The following is a 19832-nucleotide window of genomic DNA, read 5'->3' on the forward strand; positions in this document are numbered from 1 at the left end:
AGTGACTGGCTCAGAGGAAACCTTTCTGCCCATGAATGTCTGAAAATCATTCCTTAATCCTGGTGATGATTGATCTGTATATCAGAACATGCGTGTCACAATTTATGCCTACAGCGCTACTGATCTATGCTTGTGAATGTTCACAAAGCTTAACATGGTCTCTTAACAACAGATGGGGTTTTGCAATTTTGCCAAAATAGTATTCAGATGGATTTATTCAAATGCTTGCTCCGTGTGCCATTGTATGCTGTACAGTAGATGAACAGCGTGATGAGGCAGGGTTTCACTTGGTAGGATTATAAATGTCAACTGTGGTGTTAAGGGATATCACATGGCGGCTATGATAATTCAAACACATGCTGCATGCAGTCTAATTCAGTATGAATTTTAATCATGTTATACAATGAAAAGTGGCAGTATTGTAAACGGCATGTTAAATGTGGTCTAAATACTGGCAGACTCATTTTATGAATGGAGCCTGCTCTTGATAGGTATACTAACCGTGTTATGGCAAAAAGCAGAAAAATAACAGATCTAAAAAAGGTTGGTGTTTTGTAAAATCAAGGGCAAAATTATGAATAATACCATCTGATACCACTTGCATCAGTGTTGTATCAGCATTTTTGTTTTTTGAGCAGCTTCATACACAATGACACAGTAGTAGGTTATATTGGGTAATCATCATGTTCCATTTTTGAACATCATCAAATTAACAGTGGAAGGCACAGTTGGAAGCATTCACAGTTGCTGTTTCAATTGCTAACATGTTTTATTCAAAAAGAGATCAATTAACACAAATCTCATTAGTAAAACTCTCAATTTATCTTTCATGGTAGGAAATGGCTTACAACAGAAAGAATGTTCTCATCCTGAAGTGACTTTTTCAAATCCTGGCTCCACTTGATAGAGCTGTTGTGCACTACTGGATGGCACACATATCCAGAATACAGAAATGCATTTATAGAAATATTGTATTCATAAATTATCAACTCTTTATGATGCAACATTCTTTGGAATGTAATGACTTTACAACTTAATTCACGAGAATGGCATGATGCCTGTGTTGACAGACAGGCTGTGATATTTTCTTGACTCCATTTACAATATTGATTTGCATGTAAACATTGATGAGCAGGGTCTCTGTCCTGATGTGACAAGGGTTCATCAATATTTCAAAAAACGCCTTGAATACTTCCCCAGTTCTTTTCCACACACTAAACTTTTAACAAGAGAGAATGATGACATTGTGAGACAAATAGTTGTATCAGCATAATGTACAACCATCGATTTTGATCCTGTCCACATACTGTGTATCCATCATACACTGCACTGTGCAGTACAAATTTTGTTAGAACTTTTTTCTCTTGTAAGGTGGTGCCTGCATATCTAGTTTCTTCTGTAACTCTGAGATTGTCTTCTTCAAGGACAATATTTCTCTTTCAGATTCTGCCTTCATGTGTTGCCATTTCTGTGTAAAGATAATTTATTAAAACTGCTTGGTAAGTATACTATATAGTGTTTTGGGAAAGACATCTGACATTCTTTCCTGTTTTTGTTGTAATTACAACTAACTACTACCTTAGACATTTTTTCAAACAAGTCATTTTTGATATTGGATAACATCATGAAAAAACTGCCATGCATAAGTACAACACATGGTTACGTCCTTTTATCAACTTTGACACAAATGAGTTGATTCATGTCTTAATTATGGCTCTAAATATGAAAAAAGTTAACAAAATGGCCACCTGGCAGGCATATTTGATCATATCACAAAGCAAATTGAAAACCATACGAATGACACAGAGTTTTGTCCTTATACCAGCTTTGAAAGAAACTGATCCAAGCTTGTCTTAATTACAGCTCCAGACATGAAAAATGAAACAAAATGGTCGCTTTACAGCCGTATTGGATCAGATTGTGAAAAAATCTATGCAGTTGTAATATCACACTGGTAATATATCACAAAGCAAATCAATGTCCTTATGAATGACATAAGGTTAAGAAATTGCATAACATTGACATTAGGTTATGTGCTCTTATAAGTTTGGCTCAAATCGGTCAATGCTTATCTTAGCTAAGGCTTTAGACATGAGAAAATTGAATCAAATTGGCCACCTAGAGGTCATACTGGATCCTATCACAAAACAAATTGACGTTTTTGTAAAACATACATGTAGGGTCATGTCTTGTACCAATTTTGAAGGCATCTCTGAGAATAGCTTGAGGACAAACAGGCGGACGAGCATGAACAAAACCAGGATTTCTTCCTGGGGACTAAATATAATTCTGCATTTGACGTTTGTTATTGCTGTTAGCTTCTTGTAGTACATTGTTTTCCTCTTGGGCTTCTAATGGACTTTTGAGAAGCCTGATAGAGGGCGAGTACATGGTGATCACATCTTTCCCACTGTTGTTAGTTTTCTCTAATCACACACTTCTCAACACACTCAAGAAGACAATATTATCCTGCTTTATTTCTGGACTCCTGAACTCTCTGGTGAACTTGTTTTTCACCTGTCAGATTTAGACCACACATTTTACAGTTTCTGTAATGTTACTTTTGGTCACTTCATAAATCTTTAAATTAAAGGCATTGTCAAAGCTAACTGTACCACTGCCACTGGTAAGAGCTCCTACTACATCATGACTTTTTTCTAATCTGTGACCTAAGTAACAATGACAGTCAGGGAAAGTGTAAGGGATCTGGATCACTAACAGCAGCAAATTTAGAAAGAAACAAATTTGAATTATACAAAAGTTTCGCTATTCCACATGTATCTCACAAGAGTAAAAACACGCAAAACACATGTCAATGTAATTGGAACTTGGAATTCACCACAAAATGACTAGATGGGAATATACAAGCCATGATGAATTCATCCTGGGAGTTCAGAATCAGTCTCTGGCAGCCAGATTTTTATTTGATTTAAAAAGTCAATCTACAGTATTGTGAACATTAAAAGTAACTGGGCAGGGCATGTTTGAATAATGGCTCATATAAGGAGCAGATACTTTTAGATTATATCATAAAATAATTTATATGTTCATAACACAAGTTTTTATGATACCATGGCATGTTTAAGTAATGACATTTTAGCCATAAAAATAATCAGAACAGAACATGTAAATGTGTCACTAGCGTCTATTACCAGGATTGTATAGAGTATTGTACAATTGTAAGATTGTACGATGAGATGCAGTAAATCACAAAAAACTCATCATGCAAAAAGGCTAGCACCAATCCACAGTCTGGAAGTCTTAACAAAGTCATATATTTACATTTTAAAAATTCACAAACATGCATAATAGACAGATAAATGCCATACACAAAACCACAGAGTCAAGGCCAAGAAAGAAAGATATCTGGACATTTTGGTCATAAAACCACAAAGAGATGTAATGTGTTTTGAAAAGAGTGAGTCCATCCTGACCAGAATGAGGCATGTGCCATTTAGCAATCAGTAAAACTGACAAACTATTAATTGTCTGATCCACACAAATATAATCAAAATATCCCAAAGACTAAACTTTATCCTGAACATTAGATGGCTAAACCTATCCTAGTTCATTAAATATGCATATTGAATTAAATGTTTCTAATATACAATTGCTCACTATTAAAATCTTATTGGTGTAAATTTCAACATGTGTAAGATTAAATGTATCAACCCAAAACAGTTTATTAAGTATGCATATTGGTTACTACTGTATGCAAGGTTGCGCTCCACCATCTTATCAGAACTAAATCTGTTCTTGAAGACTTTGTGTAAGACCTCTTTGATATTGATATTTTCAACTTAAAGGGAGGGTGTCATCGGAACTGCGCATGTGCGACTTTCTTTGTTTACAAACAATGTATTTCATGCATGATATCTAGATGCATCACTTCAACATAGCTGCAACATTTAAATTTTATGATATTCATTGTTAACAGACACGTTTTCATTTTCATCAACCACCAATGTACGCCAGATACAGTGTTTACATTTTTCATTGGGGTCCCTGGCAACCTTAGAGCAGAGTTCCGACGACACTCGACCTTTACAAATGTTTGTAATGCGCAAATTAGCAACTAATTTTGAAATACCCGCTGACTGTGTTAGTAGTAACATGTCATTCGTATAACTTCCCATCTGCAAAGTCAGTAAAAAGCTAGTATTGTCCTAAAAATACACATATCTTCACCTACTCGTCGTGGTATCACTAAAACAGTCTAGTCAATAAAAATCATGTTTACTGTACAGTATCTCTGAACCTGCACTTGGCATTGAATGAAGTCCTTGACCTGGGGGTTATAAAACTAACATAAATATTACATATGGTTGATAAATTATGTAACATTATTTCCCTGGCATAAAAACATTGGTTGAAAAATGATAATATACCGGCTATTAAGGGGTTTCTGGTGGGCTATTTGGCAGTGAATTAATCTCTCAGTTGTGCACTTTTAGTAATTTACATCCTGGCACTGTCATAAATAAAGTGAAGAACTGATAGTAATGATATCTGTGTGATACGTACTCGCCGAGACAAATGGAGAACATTTCTTAGTCAGCGGGGAATGATACATGCTATATTGGAACATGGAGATCATTAAAAACTCATGTGGTTAAAAATTCAAAGAATAATTTTCTCTAGCTCCTTAGATACCTCATTTTTTACATACATGAAGAACGAGGACATATTGGGTGCCTTCAACCAAATAACTAACTTGAATTTGATATGCAAAATAGATACAGACTGGGCTTGTGCTAGGATTTCAAAGTTATTAGTAAGAGATTGCCAGCATGATGAATAAAGCACAATTTTTTAGCCATAATTAACTTTCTAAGGCCATACACAAATATCATACAATACCAGATATCCACTGAAAATGCTATGAGTTGACTGTAAATTAATACCATTCTACAATACTACTTTTATCTGTTGCCCACTTCCACCATCTACCAACTTACAATATGAATATTTGTACTTTCTTTTCTTGAGTGCATTTTTAATGGATCTGTGAAGTAAAATTCTGTACTTGGAGCCTTAAATATCAGCTTATAGTAGTTGATCAAACTCTTTTTTTCTACTAGCAATTACCGCATTCCCTAGCAATGCCATAAACAGCCACATATGTGCAAGAATTGCATCGATGATACATTGATATGAAATATACACGCTGCTTGTGCGCTGGACCTGTACTATCAGGAGACATATAAATGGAGAATACACATGATGCTAATACAAAATTAATGTGACTGCTCAAAATGTTTTGACATTGTAAAAAACAACGAGTACAATGTGTGTAATAAAACATGTATGGATCATAGAAATCTGATGTAGTCACTATTAATACAAACTTGACTGCTCCAAATTTCTACATTTATCAACATCATAAAACCAGTAAATACACATGGGATAAAGAAGCATGTATAATCCCAATTTACACTGAGCACTTTCAAAAACTGATAAAAAAATGTTAAAATTGGTAAGCTTAGATCATTCATTTAGCTGAAGAAGTCACACTTCATCTATCAATATGACTTTCCTGTTGTGAAAACATGCCTTCAACCATTTCTTTTGCAAAGTTTGACCAGCTTTGAAGTAGACTAGCAAATTCAAAGTAACTGACAAACAAACCATAAATCTAGCAGGAACCAAAGATGAAGCAATAAGTCACAGTCTTTTCTATAATACATACTTAATGTTTATTTCCCCACTAAGTAGTCAAATTGATACGTGAAGTTACAGCATAATGTCGAAGACATCATTTGATATTTTTTTCTGTTATGGCATACCCAGTACATCATACATGAAAACTTTAGGGCAAAATGCAGCCAAACATTATTAAGGTTGCAAAAATGCCCTTTATGAAGTAGTCTCATATTAGTGAATTGAAAATAACCCTTCATGAAAGCCTATAAGGGTAGAATGATTACAAAGCCTTTCATGTGTCTTGACAAAGTTCCTATAAAGCAGTATAAGTGTCTGAACTTAAACCTGAAATTAGGCTGTTGTCAACTTTAAGTCTGCAGAGACCATCCATATAAGAATTAAAGTAAATGCAACAGAGATTTAGACGTTATGCAATGATCATGCATACCTAACAAATCAAGCCTCATAAAAATTTGAGTTAGACTTTTTATTGTTGTTATCTTGGACAGTTTATAAAAAATGCAGAAATGTATACACTTTCAATGCCTTAACTGATCGATGTCTGGACAAGATTCTTATCAAAAGATGTAAAAGGATCATTAGTTTTATTAGGTATCACAAACAAGTCATTGACAGGAGGAATTCAAGGCCACACATTCTCTCTATCATTACTACATGTACGATGTCTTCCAGTCAATGTTTCAATGTTTAAGTTATCACACTGTATGTCAGCTGGGATGGACGCCCACCTTAAGTTTAACACACCCTCATGCAGTGAATCCACTCAATGAGAAAGATTACTAAGATGGCACAAGGAGTAATCTTTATCATTTGTGATGCTAAATTTGCCAGAATTAAGACATGACTGCATTTGACACCTGATTTGTAATCCAATGTTGACCTCTGTATCCAACTATATTCACCTTTCAAGCATTTGTGCTCCATTAAATACTGATTATTTTCACTCATTCAGTTGGGATGACACAGATATACGATTTTGATGAATATTTTATGGAATTGAGGAAAACACAACAATCGTGAATTCTTTGATTATATCGACTGAGAGCTAGTGTCAAACACGTAAAAATGGGAGGCTAGTCAAATAAAAGAATAAATTTTTGTCTAACCATCATGCTGTTTTGATGATGTATAACAGACGACAGTCAAAGCAAAACCAATACATATAGGAATCTATAAATATCATACCACATGTTTTGGACACTCCTTGAGATTGATCATTGGTCTACCTATTTCTGCAAACTTTTCAAATTTTATTCTGACAAAACCATACTTACAATGCATTTTGCAGGATTGTTTCTGGCCAACACACTGGTATTATGCCTGTATAACAGGGGTCTATTTTATAGATGCTCAATAGATATTGAAATGTTAAAAAGTTAATGTGCCTTTGATACATGTATGTAACAACAGTAGGTAGATCTTTGGATTTGCTTGATTTTAGTAATACCCTAGGTATACTTTAAAAGTACATCTCCTTACAGAACCAACAGTGAATTGCTGGAAAAATTTTGTAACTTATGATGAAAACAGTGTGGTCTGTTTATTAGTGAGACTTCTCCTGTATAGAGATATAGACACTCTAGTTCAATACATACATTCTGATAAAAAATGTACATGTATTTGCTGTTGCTTACCTTTCTGAAGATCTCCTGGTTTGCAGTGCCTGTTTGACCTTTCTGCTGAGCAGTTTTCTGATTTTGCTTTTGAAGTGACAGAAGTTTGGCATCATACTGCAAGAAGAGAAACACTTCAACTTAATATAATACCCTCCAACAATTGAACACCACCCATTACCTCCTACCCGTGAGATACCATTCCTCAACTGTTCATCATCATCAGCAGTCAATGGCCATTTTAAGAAATGTGACAAGGCTGAAATTTTGAGCAGACTTGTGGCACCACTTTGATATCTGAAAGGAAAATTGTGAACACGATGCTGCTATTTAGGGTGTGATATTTGGAAGAGTTTGTTGAAATAATGATTGCTTGTACTGATTTTAAGGTAGAATGCACCTCAGGGACACAAAGTTGGACTCTCAAACTTTTGCAATTCTCTTCTAATGTACCACTTGTGGGGGTTCATTTTAAAGCTCTTGGTGTAAGAAAACGTTTCATCAGCTTAGTTTTTTGAAATTCGAAAATTATATTTTTCTCCATAGAGTTAACACCTGGACGGTGGCCATTTTAAATATTAAATATCAGTAAATCTTGAGTTACTTGTTTCCCAACTACCCAACTCTGCACGGTGACCCCCGATTTTTATTCTCGATTTTAAAAGAGAATGGTTGAAAGATTCACCAAGGAAAGTTTGAGCAAAAACTTAAGCCTTTCACTTTCGAGGGGCGAACTACTTTCAGTCATCCTTTTCAGCAGATGAAATTCAGGCCAGACTGATATGTGAATGTTCAGTATCCATACTTTTCTGTTCAATCTTAAAATGAAGAGTTTGATCATGTACATGTAGTGTTTCAGCTGCCCATTAACTTAACAGGAAATCAGATAGAGATTTGGCGAGAAAATCTTAGCACAAGTCAGCTAAGTTTGCTAGTAAGAACTGACATCACTTGAAATTGTCTGACTTTGAAATTTAAGTGAATACTGCAAGTTATACATGTATGTGTCCAGGACATTTAAGAACGTCAATATTCCTGCAACACATTGCTGATTGAAAAAACTTTAATTACAAACTTTACACTCTCCCAACTTAAAAAGCTTGCTATTCTATATCACTAAATCATTGACATGTCACCTAGCATATTTCTAAATTCTATTTACGTTTTGAAAGGGGAAGTTTTATAGTCACCATAAACTGAGTTATCAGACATTGATTGACAAAGTGTTTCAAAGCATTTCAATTCACCTTCTCAGAATAGTGGGACCATTGCCTGCCATCAACAGGGCAGGAACTCAAACTGTTCATGCCTTTAAAGGAGCCTTCAGTAATTATAGGGGGTGGGCCAGGGGAATGGGGGGGGGTCAATTTTTAGAACACTGTCCAAGGGGATGGGTCACTTTTTGGAAATCTATCATGGGGGAGGGTAAGTTTTAACAGAAGACCTTTGAATATCCATTTGATATTTTCTGAAAGGAAATTGCTGAAGAAATAAATTGATTATTTTAAATACATAGACATTATCAACAAGCTTCACATGCAAAAAAGATACAGTGGTATCCTACACTGTACACCTTGAACAGTTAAAACTGATGAAAGACAAGAGACAAAAACATGTGCGACAGAAAGCAAAGCGTATATCAATTATCAACTTTCTATAAATGCACAGATATATATTGATAGTTTATGTTTTATATTGGCAAAAAATTGATCATAAATTGATCATAGTTCTCTCATAGACTACCATGTATAGTGAATCAACATTTAGGTAAAATTCCAAAATCCAATTTCTTGCACACACATCCATTTGCAACCGCCCTAGTCTAATCAAGTACATTAATATCAATAATCAAGCATACATAAATACACAAATTTACCCATTTTTGTGGTGGAAAAAAATATTCATACCGGTAGTTTCCTCATAGACTACCATGTAGCATAAATCAACATTTTGGTGAAATTCCAAATTCCAATTTCCTGCCCACATATCCACTTGTAACCACCTCAGTCTAATCAAATACATTAATATCAATAATCAAGCATACATAAATACACAGATTTACCTATTTTTGTACAGGGAAAAATTATTCATAGTTCCCTCATAGACTACCATGTATAGTAAATCAACATTTTCAATGAAATCTAAAAATCCAGTTTCTTGTACACACATGCATGTTTTACTTCCCACTTCAAACAAAGTCATTAACATATATTATGAAACATATAGAAATGTACAGATATAACTTGTTGTGTGGGGGAAAATTGTCAATAGTTTGCCTGATAGACTCCCATATATTATGATTTGACATTTTTTGTGAAGCAATACATGTATGTGCATGGAATCTTCGGCAGAATTTGAGAAATTGAAAAATCTGGTTTCATCAGATGCTATACAGTGAGACTGTATATTTCCATTTAATTTGAAACTTGTGAATTAGAAAAATTTGCTTTGTCAACAATTTGTAAATTCATTCCAGTGCAGCATTAATTATGGCAGTAAAGCAAGAATTGCCAAAGGTATGTGAGTGACTGTGTAAAATAATGCCCTGATGTGACAAATACAATGTAAGACATTGACGGCGGACAGATGCCTGACATGATTTCAAAAAGTTATCTTTGTTAATAAAGGTAGCACTCACATTCTCTGCTTTTTGAAGTCTTACTTAAATTTGAACACAAATTAAATCTTGTAGCTGTATATGTCGAACTACAAGGATGTAGATCACCAGATCAAGTACTGAAAGGGTTTTGTAAATACTTCTAAACTACTGATACAGAAGATGTAGGAATTGATCACACACCCTATGGCCACATATTTGTGTTGTTTATAATTTTGTTTTGCTCTAATCATGTTGTAATACATCCTAACTGGTCAAGTTTGATATCTGACCTGTGTTCTAGGACAAGCAGATTTGAACTTCCGGTCAAGTCCCATTAAAATAATTGATTACTCACATGATCTTTACTCTAGTGAAAAAAATTGCTCTTTTTCTCCTGAAAAGTTTTTGTTACATTTATACTTGCATACCTCATTCTTTAGAGGAACAAAGTCACTCTTTTTAGAGTTTTTTCGTGGATTTTGCTTGATACGAGTTGTTTGTGTTGTTTGACTTCTTAAAATATGCTTCGAAACACTGGTCACCTGTGCATAGCCTGATACTCTGATTGCAGCCAGATAAGATTAAACATTCATTGAGACATTTTACGGTCTCTATGGTAAAATCAAGTTCAAAGTATGACTCTCACAACAAGGCACAATGCATGGCTGTATATACACTGTTCCATAAAGTTTGGAACTGATGCAAGCTTTTGTAATGATATCTTGCTTGGCAGTGCCCTTCATACAGAAAAGGATAAAGCTTTCACTTACATTACAGCCATGTTCATTTATCATAGGAAATCGTCTTGGATTGGGAGTAGTTCAGTGTGTTAAGAGTTCACAAAAAAATATAAATGTACCTGTTTGCATTTAGCAACAGGGTAATTTTTGACACTTTCAAAGTGTGTATTGACATGATTTTGTGCAGTGACTTAACATTACGTAAGTATTCCAGTATTTTTGATATTGCAAACAGCCAAACCAAAGAGCGACTTTGTACCTTTAAAGATAGGCGTAATATTGTGTAAAGCGATGAATTTGAATGACTATCTGTTTCCGAATAATTTCCTCCTTGCGTGTACAGAACACTCTCTATTGCCAAGTAATTTCCTTCTTGCGCATAGAATACCTCTTTACAGTGACTATAGCTATTACTCTGCATCTTTGACGTTAGGGGAAGACTGCATTAACTTGCATGGTACCTGAAACCCGAGTCCTTGCCTGACAAACTCGGGTGACCAACAGAAGACTTTTAATCCCTCAAGGTGTGAATGTTCCATTGTTATGTTTATCTAATCCAGCTGGTGCCATTGTATTGCCATTGTAGGAAAGGCAGGTTTGTGAAATTGATCCTCATAGGGAAGTAGGGTATTCCTAAGTTAATGGAGCCTTCCCGTAATGATGTCAGAATTTCAGAATTGTTTGCAACATCTTACTACAGCTGATACTCAAGTATAATGAATTGGGGAAGCATACAGTACACGTATTTTGTCACTTCAATGCAGTTAGAGTAATTAAATAGCTGAAAAGTTTTACTATTACTAGGAAAATGTCTGCCAATTATGTACTGGGTAATATCTTTCAACACAAATGAGCAGCAGACTTAGTTTTGTTGACTAAAGGTGGATCATTATTTAACTCTCCTCATCAAATTGCAAGGTTGTCTGGAGGAAACACTGGCATGTACATTGTACTTGATAAGACTCTGACAACCAGAAAGGATATTGCTGAACATTTAGCCCTTGACTAGAAATGAGTGATCAACTCCGTGGGGAAGTTAACACGCTGGACTGAAAGACTGGAATATCACAAGGATTGTTTACAAGACTTCCTGATGATTCCTACAGGACACATACGCGTAACTTTATAGGGAAATACCACACTTGGTACATGTACAAAGTTTTGATGATAGCAATCTTGATATGCTCTAGGGCGTCTGACGTGTTTAATGACATATTCATGATTTTTCAGGGATGGCCCAACAGAGATTTAGATACCAATCTGACGCATTTGCAATTCATTTTTACAGCTGCTCTTTAAGGTAACGTGCGCCTTGGGCATCTTTGGACTCCTGAATTTTTACAATACTTTCCTGGTCTACTGCTTGTCTGAAGCTCATTGTAAAGGTTAGGGAGTAAATTGAGTTTTCATATCTGAGCTCATTATGGATCTTGGAGTAAATTGAGTTCTCTAAATCTCATTATTGTAATAATCCAAAATTTTATTTTTCCCTCTAGAGTTAACACAGGGATGTAGCCATTTTGAATTTCAAGCGTCTGTAAATAATATTATATAGGGCTCAGCCCTTGGTGTCGCGCCAGGGGTTAAGATTGGCAATGTTATTTGTATTGATTCATGATAAAATAGAATTAATTGTCACTTCATATACGTTTGTATGACAACTATGCCCAGTTTCCCTCTGATGAAAGCAGTTCACGTACGTACACGACGTCAAACCCTGCAGCAGTGCGGGTATAGATTTTCTGTAATGTCTAAAAATTTTGGACAAAAATTGGCAATTTTTACCATGGTAACAGCCTATTGTGTTAAACAAGGGACGTATTATGCCATCATTACCATTGCAATGGTAACCGCACTGCCCACCTTCCACTTGCAAGCTGAAAACTAGAGCGTTCCGTCTAAAAACTGGCCATTTTTTAATCTAGTTATTGACAGGGGGCGCTTTTCTAAAATTCAATCCCAGCATTCTTTGCGTATGCCACCGTTCATATCATATGCACGACAGTTTTCTCCCATTTTCTATTTTTTATGCGTGATATTAACGATATTTTGTATGAGCGACAAGGTGGATATTAACACTAACTGGCTAATAAAAGATATTTTTTATAAATGGCATGTTATAAAATAATAAATTTCACATTTCATATTTGTTTATTTATGAGTACTAAAAAAAAACATGGCGGCGCCCATGAAGGTAGGGTACACTTCCAGTTAGTCGCATAGTATATTATGAATATGCGCATGCGTAGTCAGTAAGCCGCTGGCGCGACTATTAGGTAATTTGTTTTTTCAAATACCAAAATTTGCATGCATACCCATGATATTTATTCTTGATTTTGATGTGCCAATGAAAATGTAAAGAAAATGGTTTAAAGCTTCCTTATGGGAAGTTCCAGCAAAAGGTCAAATCTTTTAATTTCGAGGTGCATACAACATCAATATTTACACACATTCTGCTCACTTATGTTCAAAAATATTGTAATGACACTCTAATTAGTATAAGGCATTTGAAATCTTGTGTTTTTCAACATCCATTGCTGGATATACTGCCACAAGCAAAATGAGTGCTGTTACGCAGATTTGAGTCTTTTAAAAAAACAGCATTAAATTTTGCTTTTTATAAACTTGGCAAAAATTGACATAATACAGAAACATTTTGAAAAACAATAGTATGCAAAAAATAGAATGATTGGATCATATGGATTAGTATTACATTGGAAAACTTGACATGCATTAACCTTAACTGCATGAAAGGGCCTTATGTATGAATTCTTCAGACACAGCTTTCTCCAGTTTTTTGTTTTCGAGTTCATCATATTGCTTGGAATCTTTAGACACTGAAAAATGCTCCATAAAATATATCACAAATCCTGCTTCAAGAGAAAACAGGTATAGAACACTAAAGGCGACATAATTTCTAGTATTCACAAGAAATACAAGCTCCTGGGCTAAACCTTTTCCTACCCAACTGTAAGTCTTTGTGTACATCTTACAGTGAGATAATTGTTGAAATTTATTGTGTAATTATTCAACATTATTTTAACGTTGAATATTTTCATTATTTCTTTTTACGCTTAAAATCAAAATCCCACAAAGAAAGAATGGTGCTGTCATTTTTTTTAATTTGCTAAACTGCGTTGTTTTCAATGATATGGCTGCTTGACTAAGCTGGACTGAGCTGGTGTGTGGGCTAGGCAACAAGTGTGACAGCTATTTTGTCCATTTGATGACTTGCGGTTTGCTTTGAAAACATTCTAACATTTATCTATACATGTGTCAACATCAGTTGTCACAGACTTTCATTATGTACTCACGCACCATGTCGGTGTCATCATGTGATTAATGGTTGACTAGAAATCAATGGCATTTGATAGCTACACAAAGTGAATCAATTATCACAGGAACAATTCATCATGATTCCAGAGTATGCGTGGTTGGGTCCACAGGGACAGATTATCAAGCCTGACTTGATGAAAGCCTACACAGACATATTTATAGAATCATTTCAAGGTAAACATACTGCAAATTGCAACTATTAAACCTTTGGATTTGTGCGATTTGTCTGTGTACTGATCATGTTTCCTTAGCCTAAAAATATGCTAAAAGTTTCTTTAGGTAAAAACTGAATATTTTGTCTATTGTATCTGCCAATGCATTACCTGATCACAATCAGTCACTTCAAATATTTCAGAAGGTTTATTATCATCACATACCTCTATAAGCCCTGTGTAATGTTATGGAGCACAGTCACACAGTAATTTGGCATGTCTTGCCCTAGTTCGTTTTTGCCAAAATAGAAAAACATTATAAAAAACTTAACTTCCTTCTCACTAGTTGCCATACATGTAACTTATGCAATACATGCATCTGCTTTGGTAAACAAGTCAGCATGAGATTGAAATTCACAAGGTCAATTTAATCGTTTACACTAGCGGTATAATATTTCATTTTCCATCAAAAACATTCTATAGGAATACATGGCTACAGATACAAACATTATTTTGCAGTAATTGAAGAGCAGATAAGGATTACAAAAAAACTGTGAACACTATGAACAGAGGAGTATACAGTTCACAGGCCTTTCCAAGCTAAGGGCCTTCCACATTTACCTTTATTACATGCCTCGTAAATCGAACGTCACGCGCTCCATAGGATTCAATGGTAACTCGTCGATGACATTGTGGGCCGCATAGTCGTCATTTGACTGAAAGTGAACCAGAACTATTTTCAACTTGACAACTTTTGGATGTAAAAATGTTGAAATATCATGTTTTGCACAGAAAATCCAGTTTTTGGAAAATTTTGCATAAAAATTGAGTAGTTTAAATATATCAAATCGCACCATTCAATGATGAAAATCGTTCCATTTTAAAGGATTTTCATCTAAGATGAAAATAAACATTTGCTTATCATTTGCCAATAAACGTACATATTTTTAGTAAACGTTTTGTAAGAGAGGCATGTCATAAGAACATTATAGCCCAAACAAGGGACTACCGGTATGTACCCTCAGGGCAGGAGACCATTTGCCCTCCTTATGTCGGGCAAATGGTCACCTACCCTCGGGCACATAGTCCCATGTTTGGGCTATAATATATAAAGTTGATCTTCAAATCCCTTTGTATTTGAATAATAGGTCACAGGCCTAAGTCTCCTTTAAGCTAAGGCCCTCCCATTGCATTGTGCCTTAAGTTGATCTTCACATCATTTTATATTTGAGTGATATCATTGTTCATACAACCTTAAAAAACCAAATGTTATTTGATAATAACCGATTTGCAATGTTGGCGATTAGATCAAAAACCTTACAAGGGAGAAATGTGACACTTGACTTGATCATGTTGATATCTTTTATAGATCGCACACACAATGTAGTAAGATTTTCAACATACATGTAAATTTGATGATAATATACATAAATACCTCACATAATTACTGACTAGGTTATTGCATTGCTTATGAGCAGCAAATTATAAAAAATAAGACAAGAAAAGTCACAGTCCCTACAGTACATCTGTTTGTTCCAATGACAATTGTATAAGGGTACATGTACCAGTTTTCAGGAAATGCAGACAGATAGTATATTTAATATTTATAAGATAGCCATACATCATCACCAGAAGCACCATCAGACTTTCAACCGATGTTCTCTTTATGTTGGAAAGAAATGTGTTTACTGAAGTATTAGACATGTGGCCATATTGTATTGCACCATGAAATAATTCTATGTACATATGTAAGTCACAGTATATTTATTTTGTGCCAAGTTTGAAAGATATCAGTCCAGGTATGTTTGGGTTAAATGGCTTTAGATATGGACAAATGGAAACAAAATGGTTGCCTTGCAGCCATATTGGATCATATTGAAAAACAAATTGGCAGGCATATCGATATGTATGTCACAGTGTATCATTAACCTGGCATGTACCAAATTCAAACGAATCACTAAGATCAGCAGGAACATTTAAGAATACATACCGGTATCAGATACTGATTGCATGTAGCAGGGAAAGGACATGCAAAACAAGAGTCCCATTATGCAGTAACCAAGGATACTTGTATGTGTTTGCACAATACACAAAGAATTGTCGACAGAAGTGTTTTCATTATGGTGGTAAACTAGAAAATGTTACTCTACAGGTGTCCAAAATGTATAACTTTAGCTCTCCCGTAGCATACATCAACCTGACAAGCATGTTAAAGTTGTTATTGAAGCCTAGTCGTTGAATGTACCTTTCCCCTACACCTAGAAAAGCAATGCATATTTGTTATTACGAAACAAAATGTTCTGATGAGTTACATTAGGACGACATAATACTGCACACCATGGCGTCATCAGTTTGGTCTGAGCGTTTGTGTCTTTTGAAATGATAAAACATATGTCATGCTGGGTTAAAAATAATTTACTTGGTATGAAACATTCCTACATGGTAATTGTAACATCAATCTTTCTTTGTCATCCGAGCCAGGAGAGTTGTCCATCATCCATGTTTCATAATGGTATAAATGAGTGAATGTGTATCTACTCGTCCGTTGACAGTGTCTTGATGTAACAACAATGATTTGAAGTATGACAGACCAGAATTTTGTCATTACATATCTTTCCATATATTCATCACAGTACCTGTATCTATCAATATTTTATTGATCTGTAAATCTTGTAGACTTTGCGTCTATTGACCTACACGTACATGAAGACATCGATCAATCTCTATTATCTATCTATGACCTTCATGTAAACTGATACTTGATATGTTGAGTTCGAACCCGATTGAAAATTTACCATAATTTTTTAGCCTGTGTTGAAAGCTCTGCTGATGGACAGAATTGTCCCTGAGGCTTCTTTTGACCATTACTTTGATAATAATTGTGTGGGATGTGTGATAGAGAGTGTATGAGCATGAGTGCTGCATGAACTCAACAGTGTAGATGAGTCACAGTCAGACAAAATTGTAGCAACTTAGCTCGGTTTAATTGAACCACCCTTTTTTGAGAGTGGGAATTTGGCCAAGCCGTTTTGTATGTGGCTTCTCCGCCAGCTGACTGGCTGCTGTATGTTGTGAGTGTGAACCAGATCGAAAACTTACCGTATATTGTATCAGTTAAATCAATCAACATCCATCCAAGTAGAGTATATTTCTGCTTTTCTGGCTGTCTACCCATCTATCCTAAACGTATTGGTACATACAGAACTGTAAATTTATTCAACATACATCATTTGTTTTGTGCACTTTGCATGGCACGTCCCTTGGCTTGGCATCCCTGATTCTTGAGGGTGTACGTTTGCATCGGTCATGGGCAATACTGATGTTGACATCAGAAAGATTGGAAAGACGGCCATGGCATTGGATTTGTGACTTGTTTGAACACTTGTTACAGTAGATTATTGAATAATGAATTGTGACAGTCATAGATGAAGTAACCCCTGCTGTCCATACAAGCAATTCCACAAGCACACAAGGAATTCACACAAGCAATTCCAATCTACTTTTGGAAATGAATTAATTATGCAATTAATGCATGATTGCTAGTGTGATAATAAATCAATTGTCTACATCGCTATCACTGAAACAACGGACACTTAGTTGTGTGTTTTGGAATAGACCAAACATATAATGATAACAAAGATAGAAGAAAGCTAGCAGAAAAAAAAGTTACTATGAACAAAATGAAAAATAGGGAAAGCATAGGAACTGATTCAAATATCACATAAATCATCAGAATGCCCTATGGCAAGGCTATAGGACACAGGGGTCATGTCAGTGTCTCCAGTGTATCAATTATTTCTTATAATTATTTGCATGGTTAGAGTTACCCTAGGAATGATTGAAACTTCATTCCAAAAGAACCAATAATTTTAAGTATAATAATAATGACTTTGTCTAAAAGAAACAGGTTGCTATCATCTTTTGCTTATCCAAGTTTCATGCGGTTTGAAGTTTTGGCAGACTGAAACAAGCTTTATTTCGCAAGCAAAACTCTGCTATCACTCCTGTGTGTAACTTGTTAAAATTTGATTGTGATATGTTCTTGTATACTGGTGTATGCAATGATTATCTACTCATGACATGACATGCCAACGAGCAGGACCTTGCTAGGCATTAGACAAACAACTCTTCATGTTCTAATCAACAGGCTAATTTGTTAAACTGCCTCCTTTTAAGAAAAAACTTGCAAATACCCAGTAATGTCAAACACAGCTGCAGTGAACCTTATTGAAATTGAATCCACACTAAAAGAAAGGCTCTCTGATTAGGCAGGAACCTGCACCATTAGCAGTCACTGCCTGTTCAAGACACTTGAGCTAGATCTTTTAGGTCTTCAACTTAATTCCCTATCAACACATAGGCTGAATCATTAACATCAAGGAAAAGTGGACAGAACCATGTTGTTGCCTCAATAAGAATGTCCCTAGAGTCAAGTAGTCACAAACAGTGAATTAAATAACTAGCTTGGGATTTACTTTCTTGATCATTAAGGAATCTCTTATACAAGATTTACATGCACTAATAGGTCTCAACCATTATTTAAGTATTCTGGTATATACAGTTCCTATGCTCTCTGAACCTAAGAAAATCAATTGCACAGACTGACAGAGAGATCACATACCTGAAGGCGCAGTTTGACAATCTCGGTGTGTTTATCTTTCTTAAGATTAGAAAGTTCTTCATTTAGTCCTTTCATATCTTGATCTTTAGCCTTCAGTTTTTCCATGAGAGCAGCAATATCCTGTTCAGCTGACAAAGACAAACAAAAGTATATGCATTTGTAACAAATACAAAGATACAAAAAAGATGTCAGAAAGATGGTGAGACACATTTAAAGGCACATCTTATGTGTTACAAGGAGCAAATTTCATTTGTGACTCTTGCACTATACTTTTCTCATTAAGCTTTTTAGTCTTATGTTGTTAAGAATTCTAATTTTTATTCAAGTGGTACTTTCTCAGCGATAGTATTAGTGAAAGCTTTCACCCCAGAATACCTGCAAGCGTCTTTCTTTAGGTTGGAAGTACCATTTATCAATAATAGGATTCTTGACTGTTGGTGGTAAAGTGAAAAATGCTTTTCATAAACAATCAGGAGATTGATAACCTAAAACAGCAAATATGTTGGGGAAAATGTCCCACAGCTTTAATATCCTTAATGAAGACGTTCTCCGAAGCACATTTTCACTGTACCACACTCATGATGGTTACACAGAATTTGTTTTAGGGAGGTAAAAGCTGTACATAATTCACCTGCAGATTTGATGATCACATTATTTCAACACAGTTTATCTTTAAAATATTATAAATTAATACAGAGATCAGTACCTTGAATTTCTGAAGAACATAGAAAGTAGAAAGTCAGTTGGAATAGCAAGTGCTGGAACTACATTTGTAATTCAAAATGCATAGTTAATTTATTTTACAATGTAAATGGGGTCTCAGTTGCAATGAGATAGAGTCAATACACTCAAAGTCACTTACAATGCAAGGACTTTCAAGGACTTTTTCAGCATTTTTCAAGGTACTTGTCACTTTTGAAAATTCTGTGTGGACTATCAATTTTCCAGGACTTTCCAGGTCTAATTTCATTTTCAAGGACTTTTCACAGGACATTCCTGGAGGCTTAAAAAGTTAAGGACTCTGAAGGACTTTCCAGGAGCGCATACACCCTTGAGGTAATTGCAACAACTTGATTATTGATCCACGTCTTTTGAAGTACGGATTTA

The 19832-nt window shown here is 35.2% G+C and overlaps 1 protein-coding gene across 3 annotated transcripts in view; it reads right to left on the reverse strand.

Annotated features, from left to right (window-relative positions):
• Positions 1-369: 369 nt before the first annotated feature.
• Positions 370-19832, reverse strand: part of LOC139138526 (coiled-coil domain-containing protein 152-like) — a 50310-nt gene continuing 30847 nt past the window's right edge. For 2 of the 3 annotated variants that reach the window (XM_070706935.1, XM_070706936.1), the window contains exons 7-9: positions 18726-18853; positions 7299-7394; positions 370-1468 (exon numbers count right to left, since the gene is read on the reverse strand). In XM_070706935.1, coding sequence (XP_070563036.1) covers positions 1349-1468; positions 7299-7394; positions 18726-18853 — 344 coding nt within the window. In that variant the 3' untranslated portion in view covers positions 370-1348. Of the gene's footprint in view, positions 1469-7298; positions 7395-14725; positions 14821-18725; positions 18854-19832 lie in introns of all 3 variants that reach the window. The other variant, XR_011553630.1, reaches the window with a different exon arrangement.

Source organism: Ptychodera flava, chromosome 8 (assembly GCF_041260155.1).
Source record: "Ptychodera flava strain L36383 chromosome 8, AS_Pfla_20210202, whole genome shotgun sequence".
NCBI lineage: Eukaryota > Metazoa > Hemichordata > Enteropneusta > Ptychoderidae > Ptychodera > Ptychodera flava.